Genomic DNA, 20,502 nt, shown 5'->3' on the forward strand with positions numbered 1-20,502 from the left:
GTCTCAGGTAGGCTAATAATAATCTAACAATGGGAAAATGTCCTAATTGCTATTGCCGTTTATAATACTATGAGTTAAGTGTTTCCATTTAACAAGAGGTACTTTTAAATTGCACGCTAGCTGAGATGGCTGAAGTAAAGTTGTGTTCAACTGAAATCCAGTCACCTGTGTGACTTATTTTATTTGGGTGCATATCTCTGCTGTCGGGCCAAAATCTCCCAACTCCAAAATATTCATTTTCAGGAAAATGAGCTCAAGTGGAGTAAGGAGGATTTGACCGAAGGGCTTTTTACTACTTTTAATTGGTTCAATATTATTTTAACCAACACACCAGACGTAAAAGGTGTTCAATAGCACATATTTATGAAAAAAAGAGAGGACCAATCGGGTGGCGTTAGCTGGTTTGGCAGAAAGTGTGGAGTTAGGAGGTTTTGTCCCAAGCAATTTCCATTGGTTCAATATTATTTTAACTAACTAACTGATTTATGCGGGGAAAAAAATCAAAAACCTCAAGAATGGAGTTAAAGGAGTAGTTCACCCCCAAAATTATTTTTTTCTATTGATTACTCATGCCATGGAGACTAGAGTTCAATAATATTTTTTGGTTTTTGTCGCATTCCTAAGACAAATATTTGATAACAATAAATTTACCCCCATTCGTTCCGGATGGTGACCCGTTTCGAAACGGGTCACCATCCGGAATCAATGGGGGTAAATTTACTATTTACTAATTTTTGTCTTAGGAATGTGACAAAAACCAAAAAATCTTATTGAACTCTACTCTCCATGGCATGAGTAATCAATAGAAAAAAAGTCATTTTGGGGGTGAACTACTCCTTTAAGAGGTTTTGGCCAGACAGTGACGATATACCATCATCAGCTTATTACAAGAATGGATTCGTTTTTATCCATGGCAACTCTACCAGTTGATTATTATAAACATGTTTTATTAGGTAGAATGGAAGCTCAGGATCCAGTTTACATTGATGGATTCTGTTACCTTAAATAGTCAATGATATGTAGTAGGCTATACTGTACATGTACAGTAGCTATATTCTAGTTTAGGCCTTGCCTAAGTGAGCCACCCAATCTCTCAATCAAATTCTTAATTTGCTTGAACAAATTGCAGTTCTCATCTTATAAATGTAATATAATTATAGGATCACCAAAGTTGATTTAAAGTCTGAGTATGCTCTAATGCCTGTGTTGGGTCTCATACTTGGAAAGGAAGGAGGAATGACAACTCACCAGATGGAACGTTGTCCCAGGTTTCCTACATGTAACATTAGTGCCCCCTGCTGTCTTGCACTGTGCATGTACATGTTTTAGGAACAGGCATACATAAATCAGTTTTCAGTAATGTGTAAAGCAGCTGTCTTGCTGCCAATATTAATGTAGATTTATATGGTACTACACAGCTTTTCTCTCAACACTTGTTGGGCAAATAGTCTACCAATGGTGTAGATCACCACAGGCATCCGGTGACCCACTGCCATAATTATTCCTATAGGATATGGAATAATATGTATAACAATTATAATTGTTAAATAGTTTACTGTATGTTCCGCTTGTTTTAGCAGGGCTAGTTTCTGCCTCAAGAGATGGTTAACATTAAGATTTGGAATAGGATTGTACTCTAACTCTGTTGATACAGCAGGGTGAATACAGTCACAGTCAGCAGCTGATATGCATACAGTAGCCAAGGTCCATAAAGAGAGAAAAATGATTTTTATCCAGCACTGCACAATCAGTAGGCTATGCAATCAATATAACTAATCAATTCAGTACTTGTCATGTCTTGTGCAAAAGTCCCTTGATCGTTTACATGACCTTTTAACAGTAGTAAAAGGTCGTGTATCTTATTGGTGTTTGTTAAAGGCATAGGCCTACTCATACTGACAGTAGTTTGTCTTATTGCACATGAGGTATTGACTCTTGTGAAAAGCATGTGTGGTTTAGTTGTTGTGTCACGTCACGTACCGACCACTGACAAGACCCTTGTCTGAGACTGATTGGTACATGACACCAACTAAATACACACTCAGGCCTCATATTCCAAGATAATGAATCCAATAAAACTTCTTTACACACTATTACTTCCTTGGCGCAATGACGCAGTTAATCAACCCATCCATCTTCCATTTGACTACGTTGAAAATATCCTTATCACAAATTTCACAATAAAAGTAATTAATGTTACTCTTGATTTCCCCCTTGATGATAGCTTTGCCCACTTTTTTTGCTATAGGCCTACCCCTTTAACATACATAAATAAATAAATAATTAAATAAACAAAAAATAAATAAATACAATCGAACATTTATTTTAGGATATATGAAATGAGTTTAAAAAAAAAGAAAAGAAAAAAAGAATCTCCCTCCGCGGGGCACTTCTCCTCCCACCCCCACTCCCCCCAGATAGTGAGTGTCCCCCGCATGGAGACGTGGCAGCTCCATTGGTCATATGATTACACTTCACCGAACCAAACCCCACCCGTCCGTGTTATCGTCCAGTCTGCAAACCTTTCCGGGCGGCTGGTCAACACGTAAAAAAATACAACAACACCGTTAATTTCGTGAGCAGCCAGATGACACGATTATTTGTCGCCGTTTTCCCCCCACCACGTATTTTAACGGTCCCGGACCTCCTGTTCTCCTCAGAATAGCTGCACCTTAAATGCAACACATATGAGTGTTGGTGGCGGTGGTGGTGGCTGATGGTGACCACCCAAAATAGTATCGTTTTTTTAGACTGTTTAAACTGCTGACGTTTCCAGAGCTTCAAATAGCTTCCGTTTTCCAGTGGGCACTGATTGGACTGTTCTGAATCCTGGACGAGAAGAACCTTCTACACAATTCAATGGAGGAACAGCCCAAAGATCTGCAGCTGCGGACTCCACCACCACACACACAGAGACATCAGCACCAAGGAGACGACACAGACAAGCCCTCTACTCAACACATATTACCTTTAATAAAACATGACCAGAGCCACAACATCCAGCACCAGCACCAGGAAGCGACGACGAAGAAGAAAACAGGTTAGGGTGAGAGAAAAAAAAGTTAGCATACATAGATACATACATACACCGTTGTTCATGCTAGCCTTAGTCAGCTAATGTCAGCCACACAGACAGACCTAGACTGGGATCAAGTTGCTTTGCAACTTGCTGATCCGGTCTGGGTCTATACCGGATACAGAAACTTTTCCTGCGTGTGTGTGCGTATAAATAACCGGATACAGTAGGCGGGCTCTAGACCGGATCACACTGGTTGATTCGCAATAGAAACCAGGCTTTCCACGGGTGCTGCGGAAAGTCTGGTGAAGCGAGGTTGCACACAGATGGACCAGACGGGGGCTAGTAGCGTTATAGCTAACTCGGCGACAAATAGCCGAACTATAAGCTCACTGCGCCTCGCGTAAGCGACGCTTGGTGAGCTTATAGATCTGCTATTTTCGCCGCCGCGCGACACCCTCGTCGGGCAAAGCGCAACTCGGTTTTAGCTATAGCTAACTCACGGCTAATTTTGCGTACACGTAGTCGGCGCGAGCGTTTCTTCGCTCGACAAAAAATACGTTATTATTATTATTATTACTATTATTATTTTTGTGTTTAAACCGAAAGCAAGGTTGAGAGTTGCGTCGACACTTTTTTCAGTAGGGGGGGGGGGGGGGGGGGCGTCCATATTTTTTTTTTTTATGGTTGGTCGAGCTAAATGAAATGGTCGCGCGACGACCGAAGTATGTTAACTATAAACGTTAACTTGTCGCAGTTGAAGGAATGTGTGAGCTAAGATTTGACAGTTAACCGGCTGAGATAACGACGCAATGTCACTGACAGTGACGACGAAGCTACACGAGGCCAACATCGATTCCCAAAAGCGACCATAAAGTTAAGCTAACGGCTCGTTTAGGTAGGTGACGTTGCGTGACAGTTGGTGCTTGGTTTGACATATCGGGGATTGACCTTGTTGTGTGCGCCAGGTTTCACCGGCCGTTTTTACGGTGTGCTTTCTACGGTGTGAAGTTATAGCCTGCACGAAAAACCGTGCATCGTGTCAGTACCGGTGTGTACTCGACGGTGTGTAGCCAAAGATAGTTGTTATATTGGAAAAACACCTTGTGTGGAGTTTAACGAAAACACGCCGGCTCCACTGGAATGTTCTGTGGATGGATCCATTTCCTGTCGGCCATGTTAGAATATTATTGTTAAGCTAATGCTAAAGTTAACCTGCACAGCTAGCGTGAATATTTCCCCCCGTCACGCTTACTTATTTTTTCCAACTCGGCACAGATAAATTGGTTGTCTTCCATTTGTATCAATTGGTGTGCTAGTTCCCTCTTATGTCACACATGGACGATTTGCGGTGTTAAAGTTGGGGAAACTTGACGACTAGTCTGGTATAGTTGTCATAGGCTATTGCTAATGCTATCTGTTTCTTTCGGGTGGGCCTGTTGCATGTTGTGCTGTCAGCCTGAAATCACGCGAGCAGCTCCTAGTATGGCTGCTTTAATGACACGCTTAGCCCAACACTGATTTATCGTATTGGCAATACTATTTCCAGCTGCCGAACAATAAGTGAAAAGAATCGCCTGTTCTGTACGGTCTAGTACGCAAACGTATCAAGGCTTACCCAACAGTCTGGGCATGCTATGATTCTAGGTGTGGTACTCTTGAATAAGTAGTTAGTTTGTACAAGTATAATAAGCAAATACAGCTACATGAGCCAAAATAAAAATGTCATGAGTTTATTTTTGTTGTAGACTTTATAGTGCACCTTATCCTTGTAGCTAGGAAGCAAACTATAGAACAGCAGCTAATATACATTTTATTTTCAGATGTGAACAATATAGATATTCATGTGGATACTATCATTATGTACATGACACAATTGAATGCAAGTATGAGCTGTAAGACCAGAACTGTAGAAAAGAAACACCATGTACTCAAGCGAGTTAAAATGCATATTGAATGTTATTTGTACCTACACAAAACAAAACTCTATGAAACATTCATTGGCTTATCAATACATTCAATATAAATGCTATAGGCAGCAATCCCTAGAATGGCAAAAGAGAGACATAATGGCACTTACAAAAACTGCAGAAATGTACTTAATGACCTGTGACTCAGACAACAGAATTTGTTCAAGGCACTTTTGAGGCAAAACGGTAATTGAATCATAAATACTTTCCATATGATAGCCAAATGCTCACAGTATTGTAATTAAATTAATCTCTTTTCGGTCTATGATGCAGCCACATTTTGTATAGGATTAAACTGAACTGTTTTTTTTATTTATTTTTTCATTTTTTTTTTCAAGAAGACTAGTTCGTCCAGGGGCACAGGTTTTCTGTGTTCATCAGCACCAATAATATTCCCAGTCACAGATGTCATGCAACAGTTGTTAAAATGCAAAAGTTGATGGACATATTGTTGATGTATACTGTAGGTGGGGGAAAATGACACGCATTACCTTTTTTGAGTGAGCACTGAGTGTAGAATTTAGTAATGAATGTAGAGTTGACAGTGCTTTAACTATTTCCACAATGTATTTTAACCTGATTTTGCTTCCCTTTTCAGGTAATAGAAAAATAAACATCGTTGAGGAAGAGGATACTGTTGCTATGTCGTTTCCCTCCAGCAGCAATGGTAACAGACACATGATAAATACAAACGTGAAACAGAAGTCGACACAAAAGCTGTACACAACTGCTCCAAAAGTGAGCAGCAAAGGTCTGGACCATAAGAAGAATATGGACCTAAAAAATGACACTGAGGGTCAGTCATTGGATAAGAAAGACCCTATATTGCTTCAAAATGGCATTGTAAACTGTGGCTTCATTACAAATGGTTATTCAAGTAAGCAGTCACTGGACAATGATGGCAGTGGCTCCGAAGGTGGATATACTACTCCTAAGAAACGCAAGGCCAGATGTAACAGCATTAAGCACATTGAGAATATGAGTAAAGAAAAGGAGAAGGACATGCAGCAGGGAAACGCAACACAGGATTCTGGGGCTTTTAATCCAGAGACAACGGAGAAGGGAGTAAATTCAAGACTGGATGGCTTCAGGGCTGTCCATAAAGTAGAAGTTCACTCAGCAGCTAGACGGGCAGTTACCTCTGAGACTCCAATGGGTGAATCTCAGAGGAAAAACTCGGATGGCAAACCTGTAGGCACCTTTGGTAAGAAGTTTGAGGAAAGGCACAAAGCAAAGCTTTCCTCTTCAAAAGAGGACTCATGGACTTTGTTCAAGCCCCCTCCAGTATTTCCTGTGGACAATAGCAGTGCTAAAATTGTGCCCAAGATCAGTTATGCAAGTAAAGTAAAGGAGAACCTCAACAAAGCCCAAGGTGGAGCTGAGGCACTGCCTCCGCCTGTTAGACTGTCCCAGGTCCCCATGTCGGCTATGAAAACGATCACCTCAGCTAGCTTTACTAATGGTCCTGTTTCTGGTAATGGAAACAGCTGCCCATCAATGGGTACCTTCTTTGCCCCTGCTGCTTGTAGTATTCCACCAGCCCCTTCTCTCCCAAGCGGTGAGAATGTAGCATCTCCTTTGGACAGTAACTGTAGCTCTACAACCAGTGCTGTGGATGCAGAAGCTTACGAGCTAAGAAAGTGTACTCTTTTAATTTACCCTTTAAATATGCAACCTGTGCTCCCTAGTGCTCGCCAACTTGATGCACCGGCTGCTCAGACAAATCAGAAAGCCTTGGGCGATATCTTCCAGAATCAGTGGGGGCTTTCCTTCATCAATGAGCCCAGCTTGGGCGCAGAAGGAGGAAATGGGCAAGTTGCTGTGGAGGATAAATCTACTGTGGTCACATTTCACGGAGAGTGTTCCCCTGTTTCAGCCCAGGTTGCCCAGCCATGCCTTGACTCTAGCTCATCAATCCCAGAGCCATTGACATTGGCTCAGGACCCAGAGAAAAGGACTTGTGTCCCTAGCATTTGTGCAGTGGCTGAGGAAGAAACAAAGACACATCTACGCGGCCAGGAAAAAACAAAATTGGGAGGCCATGATAAAACAAAAGTGGAGGCCAAGAGTCCAGGTTGCTCGGTGTTGGTCCCCAGTAAAGACAATGGTGCTAAGCATGTGCAGGGCCTACTGACCACCTTGTCATTTGGCTCATCTAAAGAGCAGGCCCATTCAAAAAACCTTGATAGAAGGTGTAGCTGGGGGTCCTTCGATGTTAAAGCTGCTGTCACTTATCACACTAAAGGTAACAACAGCTTATCTCTTAATTTTTCTATTGATATTCTCATGTGTAGTAGGGCTGGGCAATTAACCAAAATGTAGCAAAGCCGACATTTAGAATCAATAACTGACTTGATCTTGCTCATGTAGGTAATCTAATAATTGAGAATAATATTTATTTTGTGTAGTTTTTTAAATATATATTCTTTATTTCTTATATATTAACAAATTGACTTAAACATACTTAAAGGTATGGTAAGTATATGATATATTTTGGTCTATTCAGATGGTAATCATTGCTATATAGTGCATCGCTGAGTGTTCAATAACGGTTCCCCCATCTCTCTAGCTCTTTTAAAGAGACGGGGGAGACCCTGAAACTGAACAAACACTCCATAGTGTTTCCATAGATTACTATCAGAATATACAGCGTTTAAAAAAACACTTATTTTAACAAAAGAATATCACTTTTATTTTTTATTTTCCAGATATTTTTGGGGGCTTTTTTGGTCTTTATTAAAATAAATGGGGAGAGAGCTGGGGTTGTGACATAGCCCAGCCCTAATGGGTAGCCTGAAAGTGTATTTTGTGTGTGCTGGCTGCTTTGTGTGTCTTGATCTAATACTCTTAAATTTTCTTTGACAGAAATGGAATACATTTTCAACTTGCAAAAACAAGGTAAATGATATTGACTGGTTAACGTTTAGAATACATCTTTCTAATATTTTAGGTGTGAAATAACAAAAAGACAAAATTGTACTGACAAACAAAAAAATGTAAACGGGACAACACTGATGTAAACCATAAGGCTATTATTAACAGTACTGATGTGGAAGATGTCAGAAAAACAGTTACTGAAAGTTCAGGAAGCCTATATGAGCCACAAGTAATATAATCAACTCATAATGTAGTAGTTATGTAATAAACCTTGCAACTGCTGCTTGTAGGAAAATGTTGCATTGACGTCAAGTCAATTTCTTTATCTCCTCACCATTCAATGGCACTAGTCATGACTCACTACTAAGAAATGTCCTTGAATATGTTTGTCAGAACCAAATTGGAATGTAAAGGCCTGTCCATACTCTCTCCGAAACCGAACTATTCGTCGGAAAGGTCCGGTTCAGCTACAAAATGTCATCACTCGGAAATTCTGAAAAGCATACCCCGAATCAGAGTTCAGTTTCTGAGAGAGTATGGACTGGCCTTAAGACAAAGAGGATACCACTACTGTGCTTCTGTTTTAGGCAAAGTTAACCGAAAAGCCAGAAATCATGGTACCCGGACACTGGGGGGATAGCCTAATTGATTTAAAAGCATACATGTTTGTCTTTAGGTGCAAGTTTCAGCTTATCTAATCTTGTAATTTTTCTCTCCCATGCTCTAGATCCAAAAAGAGTAGTGGTTTATGATGAGACCAAGGATGGACCTAATCAGTGAGGTAGATTACCCACAGTACTAACCTACTCCTCTCCTGGGTGCTGCAGTTCTCTACCACGGATGTCATGATCCTGTTGGATAACTAAATTGACTGTGAGAATTAGACATTTGTGTGTCATAATGGATTTTGTTTGGGACATGGGGTGGAATGATGGACCTTTGGGGGCATCAGGTGGTTGGACTTAATTCAGAAACACGGACTCGAAAGAAGTGTGCTGGAGTTATGTGGTGCCTCTCCAAATTATATGAATGGACACTAGCGACACTGCGCTGTGATAGACATGCTGTGTCATAGCTCTTTACAAATATTGGGAGTATCTCAAAGGAGGTGTTGGACTGCACCTCCCAAGCCTTTATCCTGTTGTCCATTGAACTGTGGCAACTATCAGTGTGACTGTAGGCTGCCTCAATCATTTTGTTTCTCCATGCATTCAATTAGTTCCTTGTAGATATATTTTAAAATTCCCACAGCATCTGTGTGCAAATTCAAAATCATCACAAAAGACAAGAACACACTTTGAAAAGAATGCCTTGAACTTGTGAAACTGAATGGTTAGCAGTCTTGTTAAACTACAAATTGAGTGAAAAGTTGAGCGGTGTTGTCAAGTCCTATCCAGTGAGGGACATTGTCTTAATTACATGGAGGAAATTAGAATGCCCAGTAAATAACTGCTTGCTCTGCTCTCTCCCATGACACTATTTGTCCTACACGATGCATTGCAGTGATACATGCTGCATAAGGACCCCAGAGCACAGAAAACGGAAGTGCCCGATGTGAACGAAAGCCACGCTCCTTCATTTCTGTTGTTCCATACTGGGTGTACTAACAATTTCAGAATCGGGTTATGGTTTAATGTCTTCATCAAAGTCTTTTACTTTTATCCATTAAAACTCCATACATTTCATCATGTGATCAAATGATACAAGGTTCGTTAAACCTATTCTTAAATTCAGATTCATACAGTATACCGTATCATATATGAATCATTATATGTGAATATTAGAGTTTAGGGATATGGTGAAAGTGACCAGAGCACAGAACGCCACTTGGGAGTATCATAACTGGTATTCTGTGTTTTGAGCATTTTTGGAAAAAGAAGACTCAGGATGTCCATGCAAATTATTTTTGCTACATTTTCTCCATTAGGAAAATGGTTAATTTACATTTGTTTCCAAGTCTTTTCTTTTTTCTTTTTTTTTTTTCTTTCTTCAAAACCAGTTGAAATTTACAATATCTTTTGCTAATTAAGCATTGTTCATCTGTCTGCCTGAGAAAATTACTATGGCATTGTATTTCTTGCATGTTTACTGGTGGAGATGATTAAATCAGAAGGTCACTGTTCATTTACCACACAAAGATAACCGTAACAACACATTTGCAATACTAATCCAGGGTCCCTGACTAGCCACTTTGTCGTCATTGTGTTAAAATGTGAAGATAAATAGTACTACGTATTATGTTATACTGTGGATATTCTTAGTTTGCAAACGAGTGTGCAATAACACCATGCAGTCCCTGTTGCTTGTGAAATGGGTTATATGGGACCTCAAAAACATCACACAAAACCCTTTTGCCTGTAGTAGTTAATTGGCATATTTCTGTGTCCCAAAAGGTGTTGTGATTTTATCAATTACATAAACTCTTGCATAGTTTGTGAAATCAGTTTAGTAGAAAAGGCTTTTTCAAAAGTTCTATACAAGTCTAGGGAGCCCAAATTACACAACATGCTAATTTGCCGGCCATGGCGTCATGTTACTACAATCTCCAGGTTGGTTATCGGCTAAGGACGATAATTATTCAAGTTTCCTTCGTCTAGAATATGTGATTTGGTTTGTGTGGATTAATAGCACTTTATGTAAACTAATTGCTTTTATCTTTTAATTACAAGAGATCTATATGTACTGATGAGAAACTCCTTGAAAGAATGGCTCTGGGCTGTTACTTTTCAGAAAAATAAGATAAATACAGAACTATTAATGTAACTCAGGTAGTGTTGATAAAGCCATGACTATGTTAAATATTTTATTTTTATTTTATTTTTTTCCCTGCCAAATGGTCCCTGTCATGTAATGTGCCCAAATTTAAAATGGTTTAAATGCTTAATTGGGGTCCTGTTGTATAATCTCATATGCTGTAACAGAACACCAAATTATTTCATTTGATGAAAGTTGTCATGGCTTGCAATTGATCATTGTAAGCTGTAAGCCTCTGAATTTCACCTAGTGAAGCACATTTCTCTGCATTGATTTCCTTGAATTGAACATAATCTTGCAGTTTTTGATGATTCAGTTTTCATTTGTTTATGGTGTAGCAAGTCTTATTTTTTCAAGCGGCTACAATCTAGCTCTGAGCTTTCAAGTCTAGTTCTTTCCTATGTTCGATGATTAGGCCATGTCACAACTTGTATTAAACACAGTGAGGGAACTGTTAAGCATAATTGCAATTATGTTTTGTACACCTTTGACCTTTTACTTCCCTCTGGCTAAGCCCTGGTAGCTGTCTAGGATTTATGCTTTGTGTTTTTGTTCCATTGTACATTGTGTGACGGATGAGTGTTCCATTGTACAGTGTGTGACTGATGTGTGTATTTTCAGATGAGAACAAAATGGTCTTACCTGGTCAATGAGGTGTTTCTGAATGTTGTCCATTAATATTTATACTTTTTGTGAGTTTTTAACGATAGCCGAAAATCTGGCATAAATATTGGCATTGTATTCTCTTCTGAATGCCTGCGCTCGATAGACAAAGTGACTCAATCAGGCTCCCATAATCTAAATGTCAAAATATACAGTGCGATGCATTGATCCGGTCTCAAACTAAATTGCATCTGAGTGGACAGTGAACAGTTCTATGTGCTTCTAAATGTAAAACAGGGTGGTCAAAATCAGTATGTGAGTTTTAACTTTTGTCTTATGGTAAATGGCCTTCGAGCATTTTGTTTGTTTTTTGTTTTGTTTTTGAGGATTGTCCTGGCTACAAGGAAATCAGATGTCACACACCACCTGCACCAAGGCTCCTCTTATGTTAAGGCACTTAATACAGCATTAAGGCTATACTGAATATGCATTAAAGAAAAGATGGACATTATTTAACATTGTACGTAGCCTGCAAAACCAAAAACTGGCTCTTGATAGTGGAGTATATGGTAATACAATGATGGGGGGTGTTGGTGCGCTTGAACATGTGGATTCTTAGTTTTCTCCTCCCCCCTCAGGATGTGCAATCACCTCAAGGATGCTGAAGCAGGCCTCTGGGTTTTGAATGAGTTTGGCCATTTGGCCTTGTTTGTGGGCGTGTGCATAGTGAGTTCTTCCTAATTATATGCAAGTTCCCCTTATTTTAAAAGAAAAATCTGTTTCATGTTCAGGTGCCTGTGTGATAAATATACTTTTACAGCGATTTTGATTGTTTAAAAACTGCTTCCAGCATATATCCGTGCCATGTTCTTTTTTTTCTTTCTTTTCTTCCCTGTAATGTTTGCTAGTCAAATCTTCTTACAGCTGTCTTTATTTCTTTAACTGACATGGAAGTAGTTGAAAGCAATGTGCGTTTTAGATGTTTGCTAGATTTTTAACTGTTATGGCTTGAAAATTGTGTGACCGAAAGCCAAAATCACTTTGAATGGGACAGATCTTTTGTGAGAACTGCTTGCTGATGTGTAGACATGCCAGTCCATCGTCAAGTTAAGGTCAGAGGTAGCACATTTTTAATTTGAACTGATTTAACAATACATATTTTAACTTTGTGTATGTTTTTAAATACTAAGTTTATTTTTGAATTGTCACTTAATTTATCCATAGATGCACAATTAGTATCAAACTACTTTATTTCAGAGGATTATGATAGGGAGAATTACGATGTCTCATTTTTGATCATGCAGTTTTAGACTGTTTAGTTGTTGATCAAGACTGAAGTAGACCTATTTTTCCCATATAGCATCAATATTAATATATTTGAAGCTGATGGTGAACGCTACTCTTTTCAACACATTTTATACAAATTACTTTTAACTATTTTCCTCAAATAGTCATGGTGAAGTAATGGGAAAACCGTACATCAGGAGAATTCCTGTTAATTGTTCCCCCGTCCCCCTGTGTATTGTTAATTATATTGTAAGGAGAGTGAGTTATGGGGTATTAACTTACAGTTTGACAACTCTAAATCTGCTTTCGCCAAAGGTACACAACTCAGATATTCAGCTACTTTACTTTATGGCCCACGCACAGACAGGCGATGTGATGCCCAGCTTTGTGACAATCTGCAAGGCTTGGGAGGATCTTTGAGTCAATACTGTAGCAGCTGAATGTCATTTCATGAGTGTGGTATGACTTATGGTATGAGCAAGGAGAAATTATTAGAGAGAAAACTAATACCTAAAGTGCTGCTGCTTCATCCAGTAATCAATTGTCTGTAAAGGGAAATGCTGGACTTGGTGTTTGTGCTTAATTTTAAAACTGTCCCTCTTACTGCTGTGTTTGCCTCTGTGGAAGACTTTCTCTTGTACTTTTTCTTTTTTTTTGGGGGGGGGGGGGGGGGGGGGGTACTTTTTAATTTTCCTCTATGGCACCTGAGAGGTACAGTATTTACACTTGCAAACATGGGGCATAACCAAGATCATTGCGCGTCTTAACAGGATTCTGTACTGCAAATGTTTGTGTGGAGAGGTGATAGGCTATGTGGTGCCGAGTCATGTTTGTTCTGTTTCTCTGTGTCATCTCAAATGGCTATGTGCTTGTTGATGCATTATAAGTTTGCTTCTCCTCTTTCACCTCTTCACTTCTAGCCCCCAGAAAATAAGGCGGTTGACCATATTCAGACAGTGGCCATTTTGCTCTTACATTACACCCCAACCCAAGGGGTGGGCACTGGCAGGGTTTCCTCCCCAACCATGTGTCAGAATAGCAAAATAGCTGCCCTGTCTAAATGGCCAATAGCATTTCTTTCTCAAATGTCTTACAACTTGACATTTAAAGTTTTTAAGTGTGCAGTCTGATTGTTTAATTATTTTTTCTTTGAATTTAACAAGTGTCACATTACAATGTTCCTTTTTTTAAAAGCATGATAATAACCCTCAAATTCCAAACAATGTAATAGATTTAATTAAATTAAAAAAAAAACAAGTGTTCACAATTTTAGTTTCCATTAAAATGTCAAATTTTCATTAAGAATTGTGTTTTGTGTCAGTTCTGTGTTTATTAGTCAACATTTTTACAAGAAAATATGAAGTGGGATTTTTTAAAAGTGGATATGCAAAATTGTCTGTTTTTAATATTGATTTAAGTCAAATGTTAATAAGGGGTAAGGTGGCACGCAAGATAGGGCCCAATGTTTTAAGCCTTTGTCAAGTTCTTTTGCCTATGTTGGGATTTATATAATAGCACTACCTATAATAGCACTTGGACCTGCAGAGTCAGCTGTCACTATATGAAGCATTCTAAACGGAATGTCAATGTTTGTCAAAACCAATCAAAAAATACATGCCTGTGAAAGTGCTATGGTGACCAACTGTCGTATTTGCCCTCACAGCACAAAAGCTGCAGCATGGCACCTTTCACTCTGTAATGGATCTTCTCCCAAACTCTCCTGCATGCTCATGTCATCTGAACTGACCATCTGCAAAACTAATTTAGATCCTTGCCAGTGAAGTCTGTGCTGTCTGCTGTGGCAAGGTGTAAGTATAGGCATAAAGTAATAGAATTAAAAATACTGCTTATTCTTGAAACAGGGTGACCACAACACCAAGCGGGTGGTCTGGGGCCCCCCTGGATTTTTTTATACTTTTATCAGGCCTGCTTTACTAGCAATTTAAATAGGCGCAAGTTGGCTTCTTGACAGAGTGCAGTCTATTTGAGACAAGCAGCGAGCCTTAAAAGCATTCAAATAATACAAATACATTAATGAATGGCAAAAGCAGCAGATCTACAAGCTCAAAATGTGTTGTTTCGCACCACAAGCTTCTGTATCTGCTACTTAAGATGCTTTTGTGTGACACTGCTGTATGATAAAATATGACATTAATTTATAAAAGATATATAGTGATATTGGAAAAGAAATGTGAACAGTTACATAATACATCAAGTAGGCCTACTGTATTTTAATGTCAGCATTTTGTGATCTGTGGTGAGAATATGTCCCTAACTGAGACTTGAAACTGAAACGTTTTACTTACTAGGCTTTCACTCTAGACACTGAGCTATGACTGTCCCTCTATTTGACTGTCCCTCTATTTAACATAGTGATTCTCACACATGTTCATGACAAAGACCCGTTAATTGATACCAATTTGGTTGCAAACCTCTATCTGACAAGATGTAGTGCCATGTGGCCTCACAAGAAAGATTTGAATTTAAAAGAAAAAAGAAAACATTTTGTCAAGACATTGGTGACAAGTTGACAACTAAGACAGGATTTGAACCTGTGATCATTCACCTATCTGCCTCCAAAACTAAGTGTTCTGAAACGCTTTCATTTCAAGGGCCCACAATTTGTATTGTATTTGGCCACAGACCCCCATGGGAAGAGATGTAGATGTATACAGATTGTTATTTAAAACAGCAACAAAAATTGCATTCCTGTCAAAAAGTAAGCCAGGAATTGAACTTATAGTTATAACCTTCTGTCCCTCAGGAAGATTTTTAGACCAGTGAGTCACTGAGGTTTTCAATATTTTAGCTGGATAATAAGACAAAAGGTAGAGTCCTGATGAATAAATAAATAAACTAGAAGCAGTGCTCTTCCGAGCACAGGTCTCCACCAGGCCAGGAGTCCTGGTGGTGCTATAATAGGCCAATGTAAAAAGGGTGGCATGTGTTCTTCACCAATCTTAGACCTTTCATGGCGCCACCATGAGGCTGATTTGAACATTTTGTAGTGTAATTTCTTCCTTGGCCTTTTGCGAATGTGCGTAAACAATTTCATTACAATTGCACGCTGTGTTTGATTTGAGACATTTTGTTCAAACGGATCAATCCTGCAAAGTTTGGAGGCCAATCTTAGCCAATCAGGATGGAATATTTAATATGGGACAGATCCGTCTTGATCATATGACTGTAGAGATACTGTGTACTGATTTGTGTTAATTTTGAGTAATTTTGGTGGCGCTATAAAAGGCTGATGTGAAAAATGCAAGGAAAGAGTTTTTCCTTGGCCTATAGGGAGTGCACTTACAAAGTTTGAAACTGATCAGTGGAGTTATAGGTAAAACCACGAATTCTCCTTTATTAACTGAAGGCTAACATACAAAAAAACACTTCAATATTGCTAAGTGTCTGCTGGCACTGACAGTGTGATGGTATAGAGATTTGAAGATCAGACTGAGCACTGACATTCAGTGTTCAAATCCCAATCCTCTTATAGAGAACCTTAACATTTTCAAGGCTAAAATACAAAAGCTGGAGTCAAATGCACTAAGAGACATCTACTCAGAGTGTCTGAGTGATGGTCTAACGGTCTAATGAACAGGCTCTCAGCACAAATATTCCATGTTCAAATACCAGTCCCCCTATGGTTCAATGCTGGAGTACTTTGATATGTTCAAATTAAAATACAAAAAAATAAGTCAAAAGCACTAGGAGACATCAGCTTAGAGTGACTGAGCCATGGTCTAGAGGTCTAATGAACAGACTCTCAATACAGAGATTCAATGTTCAAACCCCAGTTCCCTATATGGTTCAATGCTGGAGTGCTTTGACCTTTTCAAGGCTAGTATACAAAAGAACAACTCAAAAGCACAAGGAAACACCTGTTGAGGGCCCAAAGGTGCCTTGGCACAGTGGCTGAGTGCTTGATCGGTTGTCCCTGCTTCAGGCGGGTTTCAGACAGGTTCAAGTCCCATGCCATCAAGGTACACGGAGGACCATCGGGAGGGGTGTCTCTCCCCCTGTTTCCTGAGAAGTAAAGGTAAGGTGTTATGTGTGAAAGAACTCTGTCCAACTAAAGTTTTACATAAATGCTCGCCATGCCTTTGGAGAACAGGAAGAATTTGAGATTTAATTTTAGCCTTGAAAATGTCAAAATGTTCTAGCATTGAGCTGGGATTTGAACCTGGAACCTCTGTACTTTGAGTCTGATCATTAGACCACCAGTCCACCATTCATTCACTCCAAATAGATGTTTCTTAGTGTTTATCACTTATCTTTTTGAATTTTAGCCTTTAAAAGTTCAAAGTATTCCAGCATTGAACCATAGGGGTACTGGTATTTGAACTAGGAACCTCCACACTTTGAGTTTGATCATTAGACCACCAGACCACCAGTCAGTCACTCTGGGAGAATGTCTCTTAGTGGTTATGACTTCTTCTTTTGTATTTAACCTTGAAAAGTTAAAAGTATTACAGCTTTGAACCATAGGGGGACTGGTATTTGAACATGAAATCTCTGTGTTGAAAGTCTGATCATTAGACCACTAGACCATCACTCAGGCACTCTGGTGGATGTCTCTTAGTGCTTTTGACTTCTTTTGTACTTTAACCTTGAAAATGTCAAGGTTCTCAGTAGGAGGACTGGGATTTGAACACTGAATGTCTGTGTAGACCACGAACTGTCAGTTCCATGCTTGAGTGATTCTCCTTTATTAACTGAAGGCTAACATACAAAAGAGCAATTCAATAGTGCTAGTGTCTGCTGACACTGACAGTGTGATGGCATAGAGATTTGAAGATCAGACTCTGAGCACAGACATTCAGTGTTCAAATCCCAATCCTCTTATAGAGAACCTTAACATTTTCAAGGCTAAAATACAAAAGCTGGAGTCAAATGCACTAAGAGACATCTACTCAGAGTGCCTGAGTGATGGTCTAACGGTCTAATGAACAGGCTCTCAGCACAAAGATTCCATGTTCAAATACCAGTCCCCCTATGGTTCAATGCTGGAGTACTTTGATATGTTCAAATTAAAATACAAAAAAATAAGTCAAAAGCACTAAGAGACATCAGCTTAGAGTGACTGAGCCATGGTCTAGAGGTCTAATGAACAGACTCTCAATACAGAGATTCAATGTTCAAACCCCAGTTCCCTATGGTACAATGCTGGAGTGATTTGACCTTTTCAAGGCTAGTATACAAAAGAACAACTCAAAAGCACAAGGAAACACCTGTTGAGGGCCCAAAGGTGCCTTGGCGCAGTGGCTGAGTGCTTGATCGGTTGTCCCTGCTTCAGGCGGGTTTCAGACAGGTTCAAGTCCCATGCCATCAAGGTACACGGAGGACCATCGGGAGGGGTGTCTCTCCCCCTGTTTCCTGAGAAGTAAAGGTAAGGTAAGGTGTTATGTGTGAAAGAACTCTGTCCAACTAAAGTTTTACAGAAATACATTTTAAATGCTTGCCATGCCTTTGGAGCACTGGAAGAATTTGAGATTTAATTTTGCCTTGAAAATGTCAAAATGTTCTAGCATTGAGCTGGGATTTGAACCTGGAACCTCTGTACTTTGAGTCTGATCATTAGACCACCAGTCCACCATTCATTCACTCCTAATAGGTGTTTCTTAGTGTTTATCACTTATCTTTTTGAATTTTAGCCTTTAAAAGTTCAAAGTATTCCAGCATTGAACCATAGGGGTACTGGCCAAAAGGTAGTTTTGCACAAATTGGCCTCCTGGTGGCGCTAGAACAGGCCCATGTGAAACATGTGGGCCCACAATGGAAATAATCCTCTAGGTTTTATCTCGTTATCCATTTGGCATTTTAGAACACAGTAAACACAATAGTACAAGTGTTAAGAGCACTCCTGGGAAGTAGGAGGTCACAGGTTTGATTCCACAGCTTGCCTATTTGTCTCCAACATCTTACATTTTTTTTTTATACAAATCTTTCTTATAGGAGCTCCTGGCACTACATGTTTTCAGATAGTGGTCTGTGGCCAAATTTGTATTGATTAGATTTTATTTGAAAAAAGCTTGAAAACTTCTGTGTCATTGCTGCTCAGTGGATAGAGTAACTGCCTTGAGGATGACAGGTTGGAGGTTAAGTCCTAGCTCAAACGGTGTGTTGTGTTGGATTCAGAGTTGCCAAAGTGAACTGTTAGATTCGAGAGATTTCTTTTTTGGGGGTGCGCAGAACTCCACAACGGGGGTCTGGGGATCCTCCCCCCAAAACTTCTTAACAGATATATATTTCCCTGTGTTTTGCTGAATTGTTTTGCATGTTTGATACTTTTATCAGGCTTGCTTTACTAGCATGGGTACAATTTCAGCTTTAAAATGCCAAATGTAGTTGTGCAGATTTTATGACTGAAGCAAAGTAAGACATCTTTAATAATAACTTCTCATCTTTAAGTCATATATATATATATATATATATATATATATATATATATATATATATATATATATATATATATATATATATATATGATATGGTACTTTATTGTCAGTTCACACTGAAATTTGTCTTACATATTACGTAAGTGAATACCTGTATGAGCTTGCATGCATTGCCCACACCCCCTAAAACTAAATACTACATTTACTATTTCAACAAAGGCTTCACCAATCGTGTCATCGTGTGATATGGGTCTGATGTCACAGGCATGGCAGGCCCTGTCACAGTGGTTCACTCACTCAATTTCTTATGTTTTAATTTGTTTCAGGTGTAATTAAATAAAACAAATTTGACCTGCTTGATTTTCAGTCATGTTCTTCAACAAAGACTAGAATTTGACCATAGAAGCAACAACTGGTTAATACTAGTTAAACCAACTCACAAATATTGTGTCAATTGGTCAGTATCATGGTCAGTATCAAGGTCAGTATTATGGTAGGTATCATATCGGTGCAGTATCATTGTCAGTCAATGATAACAATACTGGAAAAAACTAATTGCATCATAAGGCACCCAGCATCCTCCTGTATACCCTCTATATCTCAATATCTCATCACTGTAGCTCACACTGCTGGAGGCAGGCAGACTATTTGCCAGCCCCAGAGGGTCATTTTGGTTAATGCACATTTTAGTCATCATGGGCTTTTAACTAGTTTTTAATCAGCAGTATTAGTGTGCTGGATGGCTGTGCTGGCACATAACTCCCTGGCCACAGGAGAGTACCCATCAATGTCATATCAATTATCATGGCCCAGAGTTGGTGCATGAAAAGCTAGGACAGTGGGAGGGAGCAGCCCCCAGAGTATTGGCTAATTTATAGTTTGTAAACTGGACTTATGCCATCTCCCCATCTACAGCACTCTAATAATCATACATGCTGTAACCAATGAATATTGCATAGGTCTGTCCAAAACTAGAAACACAGTTCTTTTTCCTCGTAAAGAGTGGCAACCATGACATGACATGAATTAAGTACACATCCAATGAACATTCCTCATTATCTCACTTGAATACAGTGTAAATTACGTATTTATCATCTTTCCATTTCTGTCTTGTTTGGAAGGCAACATAAAAGCCTGCCTTACACCATAAATGGACAGCCTCACAGTTCTGTAATTTTCACTTAGAGTATGTCTGTCTGGTCTATCTGTAATTGGCAATTAATTATGCCAGCATCTCAGCCTAAGCTTTTAATCACTGTTAATGAGTGCGAAGGGGCCCCAGCGTCTGCGGCCTCTCCAGAAGTAGGCCTACTTACGGAGGCTGGGGGTGGACACCACTTCTGAGAGACTCATGTATTATAGCACAACATTATCATGAATATGCATAGGGAAGGTGGGCCTCATGAGCTCTTCTTCACTTTTAAGCAGTGGTTTTCAACCAGTGGTCCTTGACGGACCAGGTGGTCCCGAGCTAAATGATGGAGAGTTGGTAACCACACAGACCATTATAGATCCTAACTCTTGAGAGTGTAAAATGAAACCAAATGGACCAATACGCTCTAATTATGGTTGAACATCTGCAGTACTACAGTAAATTACA

The 20,502-nt window shown here is 39.4% G+C and overlaps 1 protein-coding gene across 3 annotated transcripts; it reads left to right on the forward strand.

The window, feature by feature from the left end:
• The first annotated feature begins 2,528 nt into the window (after positions 1 to 2,528).
• Positions 2,529 to 13,128, forward strand: nufip2 (nuclear FMR1 interacting protein 2). Of its 3 annotated transcripts, XM_080749923.1 has the most exons (5): positions 2,529 to 3,040; positions 5,585 to 7,231; positions 7,852 to 7,884; positions 8,591 to 8,644; positions 9,367 to 13,128. In XM_080749923.1, exons 1-4 carry the CDS (start codon positions 2,860 to 2,862, stop codon positions 8,641 to 8,643), a joined length of 1,914 nt encoding a protein of 637 aa, XP_080606049.1. In that variant the 5' UTR covers positions 2,529 to 2,859; the 3' UTR covers position 8,644; positions 9,367 to 13,128. The 3 variants fall into 3 exon arrangements, with proteins under 3 accessions (XP_080606049.1, XP_080606048.1, XP_080606050.1); XM_080749922.1 differs by having other exon boundaries at positions 8,591 to 13,128; XM_080749924.1 differs by having other exon boundaries at positions 2,903 to 3,046; positions 8,591 to 13,128.
• Positions 13,129 to 20,502: the final 7,374 nt, after the last annotated feature.

The sequence above is a fragment of the Nannobrachium achirus genome (assembly GCF_963921795.1).
Source record: "Nannobrachium achirus genome assembly, chromosome: 19".
Lineage (NCBI taxonomy): Eukaryota > Metazoa > Chordata > Actinopteri > Myctophiformes > Myctophidae > Nannobrachium > Nannobrachium achirus.

Bases quoted from the DNA above. Each gene is read 5' to 3' on its own strand.
- nufip2 (XM_080749922.1), top strand. From the start codon at position 2,860: ATGGAGGAACAGCCCAAAGATCTGCAGCTGCGGACTCCACCACCACAC. The intron at 3,041-5,584 runs GTTAGGGTGAGA...TTCCCTTTTCAG, and splicing joins GACGACGAAGAAGAAAACAG to GTAATAGAAAAATAAACATC. The intron at 7,232-7,851 runs GTAACAACAGCT...TTTCTTTGACAG, and splicing joins TGTCACTTATCACACTAAAG to AAATGGAATACATTTTCAAC.